General features: G+C 33.4%; 1 protein-coding gene across 1 annotated transcript in view; it reads right to left on the minus strand.

Moving 5' to 3' along the window:
• Positions 1–1,636: 1,636 nt before the first annotated feature.
• Positions 1,637–20,108, minus strand: part of CCDC198 (coiled-coil domain containing 198) — a 49,997-nt gene continuing 31,525 nt past the window's right edge. Inside the window, exons 3-6 of the mRNA XM_051977733.1 lie at positions 16,937–17,020; positions 11,486–11,584; positions 7,582–7,738; positions 1,637–2,149 (exon numbers count right to left, since the gene is read on the minus strand). Of these exons, the coding sequence (XP_051833693.1) occupies positions 1,917–2,149; positions 7,582–7,738; positions 11,486–11,584; positions 16,937–17,020 (573 nt within the window). The 3' untranslated portion in view covers positions 1,637–1,916. The remainder of the gene's footprint in view (positions 2,150–7,581; positions 7,739–11,485; positions 11,585–16,936; positions 17,021–20,108) is intronic.

Here is a 20,108-nt window from a genome sequence, read left to right on the forward strand (position 1 = left end):
TTTATGCAGGCATGATAACTCAGCTTCTAGCTAGAAATGAAATTATACACTTGCTGAAAATCTGATAGTTAACAAAAGATTCACTTAGCTATAAAAAGGGAAGATTATTCAAAGTAGACAAAAAGCATTCAGCAAGAATACAGCATTGATTCAGTTGAGCATAAATTCCCTGGCTTTGTGTTATTTCTGATAAATATGATGTTAGCAGCTTGAAGGAGGATCCAAGGGAGTACTTTTGCCCTGAAATTTTTTTGTACTGAAGGCACCAGGAAACTATACCAATGAAACAAGTTTTTGGTCCTCTAAATCAATTAATCTTCAAGAATACTTTCATTATCTTTTTAAAAATATGCCTTATACTTGATGGAACAAAATCTTAGGATATTGTTCCCACCACATTTTTTATTGGACTTTAGAGAAAAAAATTTCAGAGGGATGAAAGAGACAGAAGGGGATGAAGAGTGAATGTAGCCAAGAGATAGCATCATATACCAGATACAGGTGGGCCAAGAGAGGATTATATATATATATATATATATATATACACACATATACATATATATATATGGAATAAATATATATATAAATATTAGGAAAGAGGAAATATAAGCATGTTGTAGGCCAAACAGAAGCTGCCAGAACAAAAAAGAAAGAATAATGGCTGGCTTATACAGAACTTTAGATGCTGAGTCTTGAAAAAGTCATGTACTGTATATATAACTGTTATTATTCACATCGGACAGATGAGGAAATTGTGGAAGTGACTTGCCCAGTTCAATATAGCTAGTTAGTGTCTGAAGCTGAATTTCAATCCAGACATTTTTGACTTCTGGTCTAGTTCATTAGCCAGTAATATTAAACTGCCTGTCAGACACCTTACTCAGGGGTATGGAAATAGATGCTTTTTCTACAGTGTAGCACATATTTCCTTGGAGAGAGTGACTGTTTATTTACTTCTCTTAAGATCTACCTCCCCACAAAATCCAAGAACTAGGCCTGGATGGTCTTCTTTCCTAAAGAAATTAGACCTGCCATCAGACTGTTCTCTGTACTATAGCCCCTTCCCACAGTTGTTTTTGCTTCCAGGTAAAAAAACAAAAATCTCCTAATTATAATTCTGGAGCAACTTTTGATATCCATTTGATAAATTTTAATGATGAGTTTTGGGGTTATGTTTCTTTTTAGAATACATCATAAAATAAAACATTAAGTATTTTAAAAGTTTTTAAAATAACTTTTGAATATTTCTAAATAAAATATTATATCTTGGCATATGATGTTGAGGAGGCAGTTGCATTTGGATTTCATGAGAGATGTTTTTCAAAGTACATGTACATTTAGTTTTTGTAAATTGAATCATTTTCTCTTAATTATATTATCCCCAAGAATCCTTCTAACTCTACAACTCTTATTCTCTATGAATCTTCATTATATTCTCAGAATTGTTTTAACTTCATTTAATCATTATTTTCTTAATTAATAATCCTAACATATTAAATATTTCTGTAGTCTCCCAGGTGCCTCTATGATAAGACCAAAAGTTAGTTATATGAAAACAAACCTATAAGCTTCCTTGGTGATCTTGGTATTTTAAACACCAACGTTGTAATTCTTGTAAATAAACTAAAGAGCATAATATGAACAACCAATCTTCTAATTTATTTGTTTTATAAATGAGACAGAGATATAGTACTTTGGAACTAGGAAAATTCCATTTTTAAAAATAAAGGCTTTAAAAAAATGTAGCTTATTCCACATATTGATTTGAATCAGTACTACAGTTAAGCAATTAATCCAAAAGTATTTATTAAGCACTTCCTATATGCCACTCACTGTTCTAGGTCCTGAAATCACAAGTAATTGATTTTTCACTCCACTCCCTCTTCTCCCTTTCTTTTTCCAATCTTGTTGCTGTTTTATTTTTCATCAAAGAATTCATCAAAAACTGGAATTCTTTCTGTCTTGGTCCTCACTAATGTCCAGCATTTTCTTTTATCTTTTTCTGACTCATCTGAATTGGTGCTAGAACTGTCCCAAAATAATTCATCTTGGGCCTGCTGTTTGAGGGACCATCTTCTCAATTCATCACTTTTCCTGGCATGATATCCACTCCATTCATGTTTCATAAATTCTTTATTCCATGTGTTTCCTACAAAAGACCAAAATTCTTTTAGAATTCAACCCAACATAGTCAATATTATGTCTAAGGAAAATTTGCTTCCAAAAAAATCTAGATTCATTCATTAATTTATTCATTTAATACACATTGATTAAGTACCCATAATAGCCCAGGTACTGAAGTAGAGATATAAGGATCCTCCTCCCCCAAATGGCTTTGTCCTCATACTATTAGGGCAAAACTATATATTTATGTGTAGGTATATAAACACACACAGGCATGTATACATGTATTCACGAATGTGTGCATCTGTATATTGAAAAGGAAATATTACATGTAATTATTAATAATATTATATTACTAACAACATAAATATTAATAATAAACAATATTATAGATATATATGTATAAAGTAACTACAAAGTAATTTCTGAATTGATGACATTGAAGTTAGGATAGGCATGGTATGAGAAATGACACGAACTGAGATTTGAAAGAATCTAACTAATTTTTGTGATGGATAAGAGGAAGAAATGAATTTCATACATAGTGGACAGTTTATACAAAGGCAAGGAGGCAGAAGATGAAATATTGTGTATGGGGGATAACAAAGTAAAACAGTTAGGAATTTGTGAAGAATACAAATGTGCAATTAGATTAGAAAGACAGATTGGGACCAGATTGAGAAGGCTTTAAATGCTAATCAGAGAAGTTTATATTTTATCCCAGAGGCAAGAGGAAACCACTAGAGCTTTATCAGGAAAGTGACATAGTCAGTCTTGTGCCCTAAAAATATCACTTAAGCAGCTGTGTGAAGGGTAAATTGGAGAGAAGAGAGATTAGAAATTGCTAGACCAATTAGAATGCTATAGCAATGCTCTAGGTGAGAGATGATTATGGTCTGAGTTAGAATGGTGACCATATGGATGAAAATAAGAGGACAGATGTGAGAGATACTGTCAAGGTAGAATTAACAAGAATGATTGGATTATAAGGAATGAGAGGGAAGAGTTAATAATGATTCCGGTGTTGCAAACCTGAATGACAAGAAGGATATGGTATCCTCAGTAGAAATAAGGAAATCAGGGAGAATGGATATTTTGGCCATTTTAAGCTTGAGATGCCTACAGGATATCTAGTTGGATGTCCTCCATGGTTCATGGGCAGTTGAGAATTCAAGAATAGAGTTTAAGAAGGATTGGATATATAGATTTCAGAAATGTCTACATATAATAATACCTTGAAGGCCTGGTGTTAGAAAGACTAAGATCTGTTCCAACCTTTAGATTTCCTTCTTTTCAAATTTTTTATGACAAAAATCATATTATCTTTTTTGATGTATGTGAACCAATGCAGAAATTAGTGAAGTAAGTTACTGCCATTTTTCTCTTTTCCCAGAACAGAGATCTCCAAATTACAGCCTGAGAACTAATTCTTGACTGTCTCATCAGGTAAGCTAAAAATTTTTTTTTCACATTTTTAATATAAGAAAAGTAGAAGGTAGGCACTAGAAAGTAGGAAAGCCATAGCCCAGCAAAGGGAGAGGAGAGTAAGTTCTTTAGATGTACTCTCAGGCTAATAGAGAAGGCGAAAAGTAGTTAACAGCTGGACTTGTTTTGCCCTGGGCAGCTAAGTAGTGCAGTGGATAAAGTGCCAGGCCTGATATCAGGAAAATCTGAGTTCAAATCTTGTCTAAGACACTTACTAGTTGTGTAATCCTGGGTAAATCATTTAATCCTGTTTGCCTCAATTTATTCATCTGTAAAATAGGAATGATGATGGTATTGATATCCCAGAGTTTCTATGAGGATCAAAACCAATAATATGGCAGAGTATTTAGAACAGTACTTGGCACATAGTGCATTACATACAAGTGTTTTATTATTATTATTATTCTAGAGAAGAAGGAGATATAGTAGTGGTAATATGCTGCTCCAGGGATCAACCAGAGAACTGAAACAGAAAGGGAAGTGGAATAAGGCATTAATGCAGGGAAAGAGTGGGAGAATATCAGGCCAAAAGGAAAAAAATTGGCATTCATCTGGGACCAGTTCTGTCTTCCCAGAAGCCATTTAAGACAAAACAGGGATCAGTGAAAACTGAACAACAAAAACAGAAGAAAATAAAGGATTACAAAAACTTATTTTGAATAGTTATATGTTAATAAATCTGAGAAGATAAAAGAAAGCATAATCTTTTCTTTCCCTCCCTTTATTTTAGTATTTTACCCCCCCCGTTATATGTAAAAACAATTTTTAATATTTATTTTTTATCTTTTTAATTCCAGCTTTTCTCCCCTCTTTTCCTTCACCTATTGAGAATGCTAATAATTCTATATAGGTTATACATGTATAGTCATGCAAGACCTTTTCATAATAATCATCTTATAAGGCAGGGGTCCTCAAACTATGGCCCGCAGGCCAGATGCAGTAGCTGAGGAAGTTTATCCCCCTACCCAGGGCTATGAAGTTTCTTTATTTAAAGGCCCACAAAACAAGTTTTAGTTTTTACCATAGTCTGGTCCTCCAACAGTCTGAAGGACAGTGAACTGGCCCCCTATTTAAAAAGTTTGAGGACCCCTGTGAGGAATACTTTCAAAAACATAAAATAGTCAAATGAACAGAAGAGCAAATAGAAACCTTAAGTAAACTAATGTTGTTAAAAAAAAAAAGAACTACATGTAATGGAACTACCAATGGAGGGGGGGAAATGGCCCTAATAATGATTTTGATGAATTCATAAGAGAATTTTGTCAGACATTTAAAGAATAATATCAATATGGCACAAATTATTCTTTAAAAAATGAGAATCAAAATATTCTTCTTTGCTTCTTTTGTGAGACTAATATAAGTCTAATGTCAAAATGAGAGAAAGATAAAGCACAGGAGAATTACAGACAATACAATGAACAAATATTGATTTAAAATACATAAAATACTTAGAAATATCCCCCATTTTATTAAAAGTGGAAAGCAATCTGGCCTATATTAGGTTTAGACCAATATCTTGAATATCAGATCCTTATCTGAGAAATTTTATAAAAAGATATTTTCCCCATTTGATTGGGATAAGGGAAAGTCAATTGGGAAAAATATCATTTTATGAAGTTTTTCAGGTAAGGATTTCATAGACAAGATATAAAAATAAAAAGCATGTATACACACAGATTTATGTACATACTGTGATACTGTATATTTTGTATTGTTTGATATTATATTTATAATGATAGAACTCTAATATGGAGTCTTAGTGGGCCATACTTCCTTCCAACCACATTGATAAGGTCTCTAATTATGAGTATATCCTTCTGGACTTCCTGGAAGTATTGTGCTTTATTACAAAACTCCAACCATCAAAAGCTGAGTGGATTGTCCACCTGAGTTGTGAAGTGCCACCCCTTGTCAGTTGAAAGAAAGAAGTTGGGAGTGTACTGCAATGACAATGGGAAAACACAAGCCTTGTCTTTCTTTGTCTTTGGATACCAAGGATTAAAGCTTTCACACATGGGAGATTAGTCAGTCAACAAGCATTTATTAAACCTAAGGATACAAAAAAAGGTAAAAACAAAGAGTTCTACCTTCAAGGAGCTCATATTCTAATAGGAGAGACATACAAATAACTATATAAATCCAAGATATATATGGTATAAATGAAGGTAATCTTCAAAAAGAAGGCATTAGTAGTGAGACTAGTAGTGAGAGGAATTGATGAATGCTGTGTATTCAAGGATGAGGATCAGCCAATTAAAAGATATGGAGTCAAGAGATAGAATATCATTTACAAGGAACAGTAAGGAAGCCATTGTCACTGTATCATAGAGTACATGGAGGGGAGCAAAGTGTAAGTATATTGGAAAGGTAAGAAAGGGCTGGCTTGTAAATGCCAAGCAATGGCAAGATGAAGAAGGAGAAAAAGTCTTTAGATTGGGACTATGACATAGTTATTAGTATAATGGCTGAACATTAGATCTTTGTGGACATCCATTATTCCTGAGAGTGCTTTGGTTAAATTATCAAACAAACGAGACTGAAAAAGAATACTCATATGGTAGGAAGGAAAACCAAAAGAGAGAAGTTTTGTCATGAAAACCTAAAGAGGAGAGAGAATTTTGGAGGAGGTGATTGATAGTGCTTCATAGAGGTCAAGAAAGATGAAGAAGGAGAAAAAGTCTTTAGATTGGGACTATGACATAGTTATTAGTATAATGGCTGAACAACTCAATTGAACAGCTATTGGTGGCTAATGCAAACCAATTTTTGATTCCATATTTTAAAGAAAGCAGCAATTATTCTCACCCAGAAATCTTTGAGGATGGAGTGAGTTCCATTAGTGGGCCTCACTATGTCCTTTTATAGACTAGCAACAATGTGAGTTATTACAGCAAAGAGATCAAAGCTTTGTGACTCTCTATCAAGAAATACTTGATATCTCTCTGACAAATACAGGAAGATGTTAATCAAGACAGAGCAGAACCAATTTAGAATACAAACTCATGTGAAAATCTTAATTAGAAGGGTTCTAGAAGATTTTGAATGGATTTTCTTTATTGGAGAGGGGTCCAGATTTCATCTATGTGGAACTCCCCGTTTTATAAGTAATTTGTAATTTATAGTCTTAATCTGGTATATGTCAAAGTTAATCTTCTTGACTCTAGCTGGTAAGGAATAAAGGCCAGCTCTCTTTCTCCTACATGATGATATCTTTTTTTAGTTAATTATATAATAAGAAAAAAAGATTAGGTCTTTAAAGTTCTCAAATTTAACTAAGTGACAGAGACATTGCCATTTCCATAATATCATCCATATACCCTGATATTATGCCAATATTGACATTGTACCTCTTGAAAGTCATGTAGGAGAATAACTCAGAGAGGAAGGGGGAGAGCTCAAAACAGAACTTAAGATTCTCCCCTCTCTTTAATAAACTAGTATTGATGTATTTGTCACTATTACTATTTGTCTGGAGACATTTGATTGTAAAAACTTAGAATAATTCTGTTCTATCAGACATACTTGTTGGATTCAATTGTATTAGATTGGACAGTCTTGGGGATGGCAGAGCACTGTGTGGGAAATCAGAAAAACTGTTTCTAATATATTAACATCCTGTGTAACTTCCAATACATTAATAAACCTCTTTGTCTTTTGTTTTCTTTAATCATAAATGAAGATTTTTCTGTTTGGCTTCTAAAAAATGAGTGAGTCATAATATATCTAAAATATTTTTAATAATTTAGTGAAATGTCAAATTAATAAAGTCTTTTCCAACTGTTTTGCAAGCTTCTCTTTTTACTTCTAATTCCTCAATCCCAAAATGTATAATTAGGACAGATTTAGTAAATTATATAAGTACAACAATAGGAGTAACCCAAAGCCATTGCTCTTTTTTCATCAGAAATATGCCAGATGAAACAAAAAACAAATTGGAAATATTTTATCTCATTGAAAAATGACTGAACTCACCTCTTTCTTCATTTATGGGCATATTAGACTCCATAGCCACAAAGTCTTCATTGTCATCATCTCTTGGCATGTTCTCAAGGACTTTTTTGGCTTTGAGTTCTCTCATTTTGTGCTTATTAATTCTTGCTTCTCTCTGGAGACTCTTCTTCAATTCAGCCTGAGCCAGTAAATGATTCAATTATATTAATATAACAGAAAAGTAAATAGTTAACTTCTTCCCCAAGCTTGGCAGCCTTCACTATACAGAATTTTAGAGACTCTAACAAACTGAACATTTCACAGTTCATTACAAGGACAAAGACACATGTTAGACTGAAATGTTTTGGAGAAAAGTCTAAGAAGTAGCTATGATATCCAAAATCAACTGGATAACCAGTTAAGAGGAATAAGGAGCATAACAACTAAAAAAAATTGAAATAGAGTAAGGAAGATGGAGAAGTACAGAAAGTGAAGTCGTATAGAAAATGAAGAGATAGCTGTTTTGAGAACTCTCCTTAGGAGGTTGGGTTAGGAAGACACCTTTGCTTCAAATCAGAGAAAATGGCCCTAGAGGCAAAGAGAACTTCTGAAATATGAGTTCTAGAGTTGAAATTATCTTCTAAGATAAAGAGATTTCTGGTATATCATAGAGAAATTCGGAGGAGGACAGCTTGGTGGAAAAGGTAGAGGGAAACACTCTGGGAGATAATGACTATGGGGAAATCAGGAAGAAATTTGTTCTGATAAGATTATTTTTTCTGTTATCAGCATATATTTTGATATCTTCTTAATATCATTTTATCTGCTTTATAGCTTGAATGAGTTTTCAAGGAAGGCTTTTGAAATGGGACCGTTTGAGTTCAAATTGTAATTTCTTTTACTTGTGTCAGAGTCAAATAGAGGGTGAAATGATTTTGTCTCAGGGTGGGAAGTTAAGACAGTTGTAATAGAACTCCTAAACTGACAAGGAAGAAGGTCTCCAGACTTCTTTCATCCCCATCATCTCAAACAACTATCTGTTTACTGTAGGGATTACTCATTCTGCCCCCAGGAATCAGGATTCTTAGATTCCAAATGTGAAGAAATACAACTTCTATCCATTGCTCTGAGATGAAATAATTCTACGTGACTACTTTTCAGATATTCATAGGTGGTGATCATGTTCTATAATAAGAGAAAAGAAAAAAAAAGTCGAATCATTTAATCTCCTCACCATTTTAGGATCAATATCTAGAATTAGAGAGTTTTTAAAGATCATTTAGTTCCAACTCCTTTATTTTAAAGATGAGAGGTGAGACACATAGAAATTAAATGATTGGTCCTATTCATCAGAGATAAGATTTGAACTTAGGTCCTCTGATTCAAAAGTTAAAGCTTTATTTAAAAGCTAAATTAACCTGCCTCCCAACTAGTTTTTTTTTCTTTTCTCTTCCAACAGTAATGATATTTGAGCAGATGATGATACCAAGAGTGGTCAACAGGGAAGGGACATACTAGATAACCAAGGAAAGGATTAGGAAGCATCTGATAGGCTTTAATAAGTTCAAGTCTCCAGACCTGGACAAACTATATTCCAGATTCAGAAACAATAAGATTATCTGATAATCAAGTGTGCTGGACTTGGCTCTTTTCAACAATGAGATGATTCAGGCCAGTTCCAATAGACTTGTGATGGAAAGAGCCATTTGCATCCAGACAGGGAACTATGGGGACTGAATGTGGATCACAACATAGTATTTTCAACTTTTTTGTTATTGTTCTTGTTTGTTTGCTTTTCTTTTCTTTCTCTTTTTTTTTTTTTTTTTACTTTTTGAGCTGTTTTTTTCTTGTGCAGCATGATAAATGTGGAAATATGTTTAGAAGAATTGCATATGTTTAACCAATATCAGATTGCTTGCTGTTTAGGGGAGGGGAAAGAAGGAGAAAGAGGGAGAAAAATTTGGAACACAAGGTTTTGAAAAGGTGAATGTTGAAAAATATTTGAAAAAATAAAAAAATATTATAAAAATCAAAAGAAAGAAAAAAGTATATGTGATTGCTAAATTGTTGGAGATCTTTGGAAGAATTTGGAAAATGAGAAATGTGCTATAGGATTGGAGAAGACCCAATGTACCATTTTTCTGAAGTGCAAAGGGATAGAATTAGCAAACTGGGGACACGAGTTTGATTTATATTCTTGGCAAAGTTTTAGATTACTAAAGAATAGTTTGTAAACACTTAGGGAATAAGTAATGAGTACAAACCAGTTCAATGTCATCAGCTATGTATGGCAAATTAAGCTGGTTTCCTTTTCTGACAGGCTCACTCGATTTGTAGATCAGGGAAATGTGGTTGATATAACATATCCAGACTTTAGCAAAGAATTTGATAATTTTTCATGCTATACTTGTGAATAAGTGGATATATACTTTTTTTAATCAATGAGCGTTTATTATGTTCCTAATATATTCTAGGCACATCACACATAAGACAGAGAAATATAAGCTGAATGACACTGTACTATACCGTACTATCATTCAGCCTATATCACTCCATCTTATATGTGATTGAATGACAAAAATTATTAAGTATATAGTGATGATTAGATAATCAATTTGAAGAACAATCTATCTAGTAGCATGCCAGAGTGACATGTTCTTGATCCCTTATTTCCTATTTAATTTGATCAATTACTTAGAAGGAAGCTTGTATGGCATGCTTATTAAATTTTAAGATGGCACAAAGTTTGGAGGCTTAACTGATATATTGGATAACAGAGACTGCATTGAGAAATCTCCCAATAAAATCAAATAAAATGAAATGACAGAAATACATATAAATACATACAAAAATACATTTTTTTCTTGTATTTAAAAAAAATCAAACACATAATACAACATGGCGGGGGGAGTAGAAACCTTAGCTAAATCAAAATTAGAAAAAAAAAAAAGAACTGGAGATCTTGGTGAACTGCAAGCTTAGAATAGACCAATAGTTTGATGTATAGGGCAAAGAAACAAATAATATCCTAAATGGCACAGAAAAGCATCATGTTTAGAATGAAGGAATTAATAGTTCTTTACTTTGCCCGGGTCAAAACACATCTGGAGTACTGGGCTCATTTCTAAGCATTTCATTTGGGAAAAGATAAAATGAAATATGTCCATAAGAGTCTGGCAAAAATGATGAGAAGAATAGAAAATGTGGTAATCAGGATCATTTGAAGAAACTGGAGATGTTTAGCTTGGAAAAAAAGAATACCAGAGGGAATGTAGAACCATCTATGAATATCTGAATGGTAGTCACATAGAATTATTTTATCATGGGTAGAAGTTGCGTTTCTTCATATTTGACATTTAATACTCTTGATTCCTGGGGACTAGGGACAAAATGAGTAATCCCTAAAATAAATAGATAGTTGTTTGAGGATGAAAGGAGTCTAGACACCTTTTCCTTTGTCAGCATGTGAATTCTATTAAAACTCTCTCAATTTTCCACATTAAGGCAAAATCATCTCATCCTTGATTTGACTCTGACACAAGTAAAAGAAATTATATTTTGAACTCAAAAGGTCTCTTTTCAAGCCCTTGTTGAAAACTCATTCAAGTTATATAACAGATAAAGTGATATTAAGAAAATATCAAAATATATGCCAGTAACAGAAAAGATAATCCTATAAGGAAAAAGTTCTTCTGATTTCTCCCATAGCCATTGTTATTGTCTCTCATAGTATTGTTATGGCTGAATTAACTGAAAGTTCAGTGATTTATTTTTAACCTCTTCCAAAAGTCCCTATTGGTGGGGGAGGAGAGAAAAAATGTTATACATACACACACACCTCGAGACTTTTTAAATTAGTAAACAATAAATTTAATTAATAAATTAAAAAATTTAATAATTTTTAAATTAATAAATGATGATTCCTCTCCTTTGTTGTTATCTTTACCTCTTGTTTCTTGCAGTTTATTTCTAGCATTTTCATTTTGTGTAAGTATTGCCTTTTCCCAGAAGAGTATGTCAGAGTTTGCATTCGCTTTTCCAGCTCCTGTTATGAAAAGATAATACACTGGTTAAAGCAAGATTGTTTGATAATAACAGCTAACATTTATATAATGCTTTTAAGGTTTGCAAAGAGCTTTTCATATATTATCTCATGAGATCCTAATGTAGCCAGGTTTATATGTTCAACAACACCTACTTATTGGTTATACCTCAGTCTGCTACTTGACTTATTCCCATATTTAATCATTATTCTAAGATTTAGAATAAATCTAGGGGTATATGTGTATTTCTTATTAATAATATCATAACCTTTTCCTATTCATCAGTTATTTTTAACCTCTACTTTGCTATGTGAACTACTACTTATTAATTAAACTGGAGAAACCTCTTTTTTCTAATAGTAGACATTTGTATCTCTCAATATTAAATTCTTAAATCTCCCATAAATCAATAAAATTAAATTTACAAAATATATAATTTATTAACAAATTAAACTAATAATAAAAAGAAAATATTTATAGTATTTTGGCTGAAAAAATATCTCAGTCACCTTAGTTCTTTACTATAAAGACAAATTACTTTGTTTCTGGAAGTATTTCATCATTTCATTTACTTCAAACATTGATGAAACTCTATTAAAATTCTTTTTAAAATTTTTCTTCAAAATAACAAGTAAATTCAGTTTCTCAGGAAATGCCATATTAGTTCTTTTCATTAATCTCTTTTCAGCCATCACAGCAAACATTCTATCCATAATGCCCATTGGAATCAATTGTGGTATATGGGAGACCCTGGCACAGGACTGCCCACATCAAAGAAGGTGTTGGGTTCTATGAGCAAAGCAGAATGAGAGTAGCTCAAAAGAAATATGAGGTGTGAAAATTTAGAGACGTCTCCACTTCAAATGTAATGTGGACTATTTGTGCCCAACCTATGGGTAGTCTTCTCTTGGTCTGATCGCCACAGTTAGACACATTGTATACTGACTGTAACATAATATCATGTCATATTGGTCCTTTTTGAGTACAAAAGACAACAACAAATCAACAATAAGCTGCTAGTATCTAATATTTCCTTCATAAAAAAATTCTTTTTATCAAAGTTTTTTAAAGCCTTAAAAATGGATAGTTTAATAAAAAAAAAAAAGAATTTCCTTTTAACCTTTCTTTCTGTATTCTACACAAATTCTTTATAGATTCTCATTAAAAAAAAAAAAAAACAAAATTAACCCAGTCATCCTTTTCTTGATTCCACAGGAAGAAATACCTGATAATACAAAACTTCAGACTTCACAAAGCTCCACTTGGCTCTTAAGGATAGAATTACAGTATCTATAATCTCTATGGGTAATGAAATGGGAGTTATATTTGCAAACAACCCCATGAGGTAGATAAATATTAGTAGAATCTCTTCTGAAACTCATAGGGGCAAAGTGATTTATCCAAAGTCATACAGCTTAGTAAGTATAGAGTGGTATTAAAATCCAGTTCTCTCTAACTCCAGTTAGAGGACTTGCTCTACTTCATCTTGCTGAAACTAACTGCAATACAAATTATCTTTCCAAGCCTAAGGTTTTATCTTTCCATGTCATTAATGAGTCATTCATTATTGTTACTAGTGTTATTACTGCTTCTTGATGTATATTGTATTCTATCTTTTTAAATATTTCTACTGAACCTAGAGTTTTGAAATATTCATTTGTTCATAATGCTGTCTCTCCTTCAGTCCGACTCTGAGGGCAATGTCCTTGGGATTTTGTCATGGTTAGGTGAAATATACTTTTCTCACTCCCAAAGATAGCTAGTGAATAGAGTATCGGGCTCTGAAGTCAGAAAGATATGCTTTGAATCTTGCTTGAAACACTATATCATCTCAAGCAAGTCACTTATCTCTCCAGTCTCAGTTTCCTCATCTATGAAATGTGGATGCTAATATTGCTAAAGATTTGCTATGAAGAGCTAATGAGATAATACATGTTACAACCTTTTTATACTTGAAAATGCCAAAATATGAGCTATTACTCTATCAAAGACAGGATATTTTAATATAAGAAGTAAAAGTTTTGATTGATTTGAAAATTGATTTTCCTAATAGGAAAGCTTGTTTTATCCCTGTACAATGCTGTAATATGTAAATAATGATCCTAGGAGCTGCTAAAGCATAGAAAGGACCTGCAATTGAACATTTGTGACATTGGTCATCCCTCTCCATTAGGCTTCGGTGACAATGCAAACAATATCTGTGGCTAGTGAAGGACAAAGTCCATCTATATTTTTCACCAGGTGTTATAGTGAATGAAAGGGAAGAAACATAGCAGACAAAGCCTTTCAATAATACTCTTCATGTTGAGCTTGTGGAAGACCCATGTCAGGTAATGTTAAATGGGAGAAAGACAATTTCTTTCAAGTATATGTCTGGAAGCCAGCACATCTGTGGAGAGGCCCATCAACAGAAGGACTGTTTTTACTTAGGCTTATAAAACTAACAATGCCTGGAAATCATTTGTACCAATTGCAAGACAATGTTTTGTTTGGGTTGGTCAGGATAAGTCATTACCATATGAATTTAATTTCCCTTAGAAGGGAAAAAAAGAAAAAATGCCACAAACTGAAGGGAACAAGAAGGATCTTTGGTACAATTTTTCTTTTAGTAGTTCCTGGAAGCTACCCTCTTCCTATCTAAGCTCACAGGGAGTGGCTACTCTGAATTCAAAGTATTCTGTAGTTTCTCAGCCTTTAAAATTATAGTTCATGAGCCCCCACTAATGGAGTCAACTTTGTTGGTCAGAGGCAGATTGCCAAAATTTGTTCAAAGGAAAGGCATTTAAATAAAATGGTATACAAAAAAGAAGTAACCACAAAACATTTTCCCCATAAACCTGAGTACTCTCCCACAAATATACACATCAGTGGAAGAATGAACACAAATTAAAAAACATGTGAAGAGATGGTCAGGGTGCATTCATGCAAGGGTGCAAACAAGGGGATCATGAGTGTATAGGATATATTTGTAACAAACAACTCATACCTCCAACTTTACAAGACCATGATATGTTTTAGTGATGTCATTGTGCTTACCCCCAGTCTTCTCCCTGTTCATCCCTTATACTTTGCTGGAATGGTCTTGCAATCTCTACTAGAATTCTATTCCACCAGATGCCTCTTCATTATAATCTTTGCCAGAGATATTTTGATTGTAGGCTCCATTACCTCCATCTTAAAGCTCAGCTGATATCCTTGGTTAGCTCTTCCTTAAGCAAGAACAGGTGCTACCATGCTTTTAGATTTTTTTAAACTTGAATAAATGCCATAAGTTTTTCCCAGATATTTTAGAAGATGCAGAGAGCCATCAAAAAAAAACTTCAGGTTTATCATGTTCTTTTAATCTTAAGTCTGAGGCATCTCATCTCCCTAGAAGGAGATTCACATCTATATATGGCAAACTCTTTAGAACAAAGCACAGAGTCCTTGAAGTAGCTAATTCCACCAGAATTGTCACCCACCTCCACTGCCTTTTCTTTGGACTTATCTTCCTAATATAAGGAATTAGAATCCTGCCAGAGCCTTTTGTCAGAGTCCCAAAACCAGAGCTTTCCTTAGCATATCTCTCAATTTTAATTTCCAAATTTTGGATAATCAGGTAATAGTTATTTGTACAATAACTACCAAACAGCTCTGGGGTTCAGATTTTGTAGGTGTCAAACATTAAGATTCTTTTATTCTTCCATGGAAATGAGAAGATAAGGAAAAGTCACAGAGACAAACTAACCTGGGAGTCAAAGTGATCAAGTCTATGCCTAAGAATATTCTTAGACTTTGTAATTTTATATAGATAGCCTCAAAAACTTAGACATTTGAATGAATGAATGAATGAGTGTGTGTGTGTGTGTGTGTGTGTGTGTGTGTGTGTAACCTTATACAAGGATGCAATTTTTTTAATTTAATAAGTTTAGTTCATAACATAGGCCAAGGGTCATGGAAAAGAGTACTCTTTTTGAAGACATGAGAATGTACATGTTAAGTGTTGATACTAAGGATTTAGGATACTAAATCCTGGTGGTGGTATTTTTTCTTCCCAGTGAAACAACTGAATTTCAACAAAAACAACAACTGTTGTTTTCAACAACAGAGATTGAAATTGCCATTTGACAGGTAAAGAAATTGAAACCCAAAGAGTTAAGATGACTTATTACTTAAATACCTTTCACATTGGTTAAGATGACAGGAAAAGATAATGATAAATTTTGCAGGGCATGTGGGAAAACTGGAATACTAATACATGTTTGGTGGAGTTGTGAACTGATCCAACCATTCTGGAGAATAATATGGAACTATGCCCAAAGGGCTATCAAACTATGCATACCTTTTGATCCAGCAGTCCAACTACTGGATATATATTCCAAAGAGATATTAAAAATTGTAAATTGAGCAGACACCCATCAGTTGGGGAATGGCCAAATAAGTTATGACATATGAGGCTAATGGAATACTATTGTTCTATAAGAAATGATGAGCAAGCTGATTTCAGAAAAGCCTGGAAAGACCTACATGGACTGATGATGAATAAAGTGAGTAGAACCTAGGAGAACATTGTACACAATTAAAAAATAAATTATGTGATGATCAGTTGTAATGGACTTGGCTTTTTTCAACAATGCAGTGATTGAAGGCAATTTCAATAGACTTGGGATGGAAAAGGCCACTCACATCCAGAGAGAGAACTATGGAGACTGAAGGTGGATCAAAGGATAATATTTTCACCTTTTTGCTTATTTGTTTTTTTTTTTCTTTCTCATATTTTTTTCTTTTGGTTTGATTTTTCTTGACAGAAATGGAAATATGTTTAAAAGGATAGTATATATTTAACTTATATCAAATTGCTTGCTATCTTGGAAAGGGAGAAAGTGGGGGAAGGAAGAAGAGAAATTTGGAAAAGTTTTACGAAAATGAATATTGAAAACTATCTTTACATGCATTTGGAAAAAAAATACTATTGAGAAAAAACTCAAGGACACACAGATAGTAATTATCAGGGCCAAATTAAAACAAGAATCTCATTACTTCAAATTCAGTTCTCTTTTCAATATATAATATAATATTGTCTGACCTGTCCGTATCAAAGTCAACTATCCTTTTTCATCAACCTTCCCATGTTTATTACAAGGCCAAAAATGGACTAGATCTCATGGGGCAAACAGTTTAGAGGGCTATGTGTTCTAACCAGATAATAATTGCCAGTTTGGGTCAAATGGGTTTGGGCTATTAGGTCCAGATAATATGTCTCTATGTATCTTAAAGTTTTCAATTTGCATTTTGTCTTTTATAATTCCATGAAGAAAAAAAGAGCAATATTATTTCTTCACCCTTACCATTGCCCCAACATTAACAATATTCACCTTTTTCTTTAGTATGGTTTCAGCCGCTTTCTGGGTCAAGAATTTTTCAGCAATGTTGACTTGTGGTTCAAGGGGTTCCAGCATCTAAAATCCAACAATTAAACCATTCAGCATTACTCAGCCCAACATTCAATGAAAGATAAAAGCCAAAAATTCCTTTCCAGAATTTGCCAAAAAAAAAAAATCACTCTCGTTAGAGTTCCTTTCATCTCCAAGATTCTATAATTGTTTTACAGCTTTGCTCATGTGGTGAATTAGTAGAATTTCAGATGAAAAGAACTCAGAAAGGTAATTTCCTTTATAGGTTTGTACTTTATAACACTAGACCTATAAGTAAAGCAATTTTGGTATACACCAAAAGCTTCAGAATGTATGTCCTGTAATTAAGACCAATTCAATTACCAAGGGGAAAAAGTCCAAGATACCCGGTGAAAGGGAAACAGAGACTCTGAGACACTTTCCCCTATTGACAGAGACCCTGAGACACAACAGAGGAGACTTCTATAAAGTACAAAGTAGAGCCAGCTGGGAAAGCTTACTTGGCGATGGAAGTTGCAATCTAGAGCTTTCCTATTTTAAATATGGTGGGTTTTTTTCTTTTTAACTGGCTAAGCTCAGTAATTTCTATTTCTTCAAAAAGAATAATAGCTTTTATCATTTATAAATGTTGGTGTCCCAAGACAAAACAGTAGTTAGTTTCATTTGGATCTATGCCATTCCTAATAGAGAAACTCTCTTGTTTTTAAAAGTCTCCAGAGAAAATGCCACAGTATATCATGAGCAATCATTAATACTAATGAAGCAAATTCATAGTAAGAATAGCCTTTTATTTTTAGTAAGAGGAAGAAATGCTGGGGTGGGAGAGGGATTAAGATCAAAGAGTTAGTATGTTCTGGTGGTGCATAATAATGTGATTGAAAGGGACCTCAGAAGCCCAAACCTCTGTTTAAAAGATGAAGAAACTGAGGATCAAGAACACTGAGTAACTTTTCTAAGGCCACATAGATACAAGTCAAAGAACTAGACCTTGCACTCAAGTCTAGTGGCTTTATGCAGCTAGGTACCACAGTGGATAGAGCAGGGGCCCCAAGATCAGGGAAATGTCTTCCTGAATTCAAATCCATCTTCATCTTAGACTTCCTCTGGGAAGTCACTTAACCCTGTATGCCTCAATTTTCTTATCTGTAAAATGAATTAAAAGGAAATGGCAAACCATTCCAGTATCTCTGTCAAGAAAACCCCAAAATGGCATCCCAAAGAGTTGGAAATGAATAAACAACAATTCATGACTAAGCCTTCTAAATTCCTTCCACTTTCCTACCCTAAACTATAGTTCACAGCATCCTCTTGGGCCTCCTCCTTTGCCTACCTTTTCTTTCAGTTTCTTAAAAGATATTGCTGCAAGGCTGAAGATCAGAGCTACAGAATTCTAAAGAGATATTTTATGATGTCAAGGCCTATAAAACAAATTGGACTTAAAAAAAAAAAACTTCAAAGCTTTGAAACATATAATGAGACTTCAGGAGTCCCAGGATAAAATACGGGAACAGTTGTCTTATGGCAATGAAATCAAATTCTTTAGAACAATGTTTTTTTCTTTCTTTTTCTTTTCTTTTTTCTCTGATAAGACTTTTTAATTTCTCAGGGAATGGGGAGAGTTCCATTAAAAAGACTATTGGGATGGGAGTGAGGAGGAGTAAGGAGGAAAAAAAAAGAAGAAACAGTTGTGCATAGTAAATTTGCAGCTTCATGTTCATCTTTTTTTAATTGTACTATGCTAAAGAAATGCTTGTTTTATTTCATAAATTAAAAATAAAATAAAATTTAAAAGAGAAACATGGGAAAAAGAGAGGACAAAAAAAAGTGCAAGTGAATTAATAAATATATCACTAATGTGACAGATGGATGATTTGTTTTTAAAATGTCATTCAAAATCTGAGTATAAAAAGAATGAGATTTTCAGAACGTTTTCTTTAAAAATTCCATATGCTATAAGCTTTAATAGCTTAAAATTGAACTGCAACTTTTGGACATCCTGTATTTATGAACCTGCTTATCTGATATGTGAAAATAGAATTGATCACAGAATTCATTTTCTCGGTTTTCATTTTCATATAGTAAAAATCTATAGGTCTGGAAAGAGTTAAGTGATAGACTTTTCTTAAGGATATCTATATATTGGGGGTTTTTCAGGCTTTTTCTTGGAAAGAATTAAAAGTCATAATATTGTCATAACTCCAGGGATGGCACTAGATGGCAGCAACTTGCATTGTAAATAGCCATCATCTCTTCTAATCATTTATACTAGCTAAAGAAATTCCCTAAATAATACTGCTAGAATAATAAACTTCCAACCAATACAGGTCTTAGAGGCCCTTCCCTTTCTGTCTTCCCCCTCATCCTCCAAAGGATGAAGATTTCATAAAATTAGTTAAAATAATTGTCTCAATGTTTGTGTTTCTCATGAATGTTCCAATTTATTGCTTGGGGAATTAGAGCAAAGAAATGAGGAGGTCAAAAAAATTAAGTAGGAAAGACCACTGGACCAGGAATCAGGAAACCTGAGTTCCATTTGCACCTCACCTACCAACTTGCTGTGTATTCTGACATCATTTTCTTTGACTTTCTGGCTCTTATTTTAGTGATATGTAAAATGAAGAAGTTTGACTTAGAGTGTTTCTAAGACACCATCTGATGCTAACTTTTATAAAACAAATACTGCTGATGTGTTTCAGATAGTCAGAGTGGTCCTTTACCCTAAACATTACCTTGTTTTCTAGCCAGGAGGTGAATGTAGGAGGAGATTTAGCAATGCACCAATAAATTATTCCAAGAAGGATCTATTGTACTCATAGTAGCAAGAATCTTCTCTCCCCTCTTAAAGTACTAGTTATTAGTTCACTAATATCTCCAGAGGAAAGTAGGACTCAATTCAGGTTGTTATTATCTTTCCCTGCTTATTACTTTTTGCTTATCACTTTAAGCTGGCTAGCAATACTACAGCAAGGAAGCATCACCAGGTTGGTTATGTTCCAAGGAAGAAAGCATTATTTGACTGCTTCTCTAATGAAGACTGGCTTCTCTAATAAAGTGGGCTGTACCCACTGATTTTTATCCAGATTCACTCTCTCCCCAACCTCTATCACTGCAAATAACATTAAATTCAAAACAG

Source organism: Antechinus flavipes, chromosome 2 (assembly GCF_016432865.1).
Source record: "Antechinus flavipes isolate AdamAnt ecotype Samford, QLD, Australia chromosome 2, AdamAnt_v2, whole genome shotgun sequence".
NCBI lineage: Eukaryota > Metazoa > Chordata > Mammalia > Dasyuromorphia > Dasyuridae > Antechinus > Antechinus flavipes.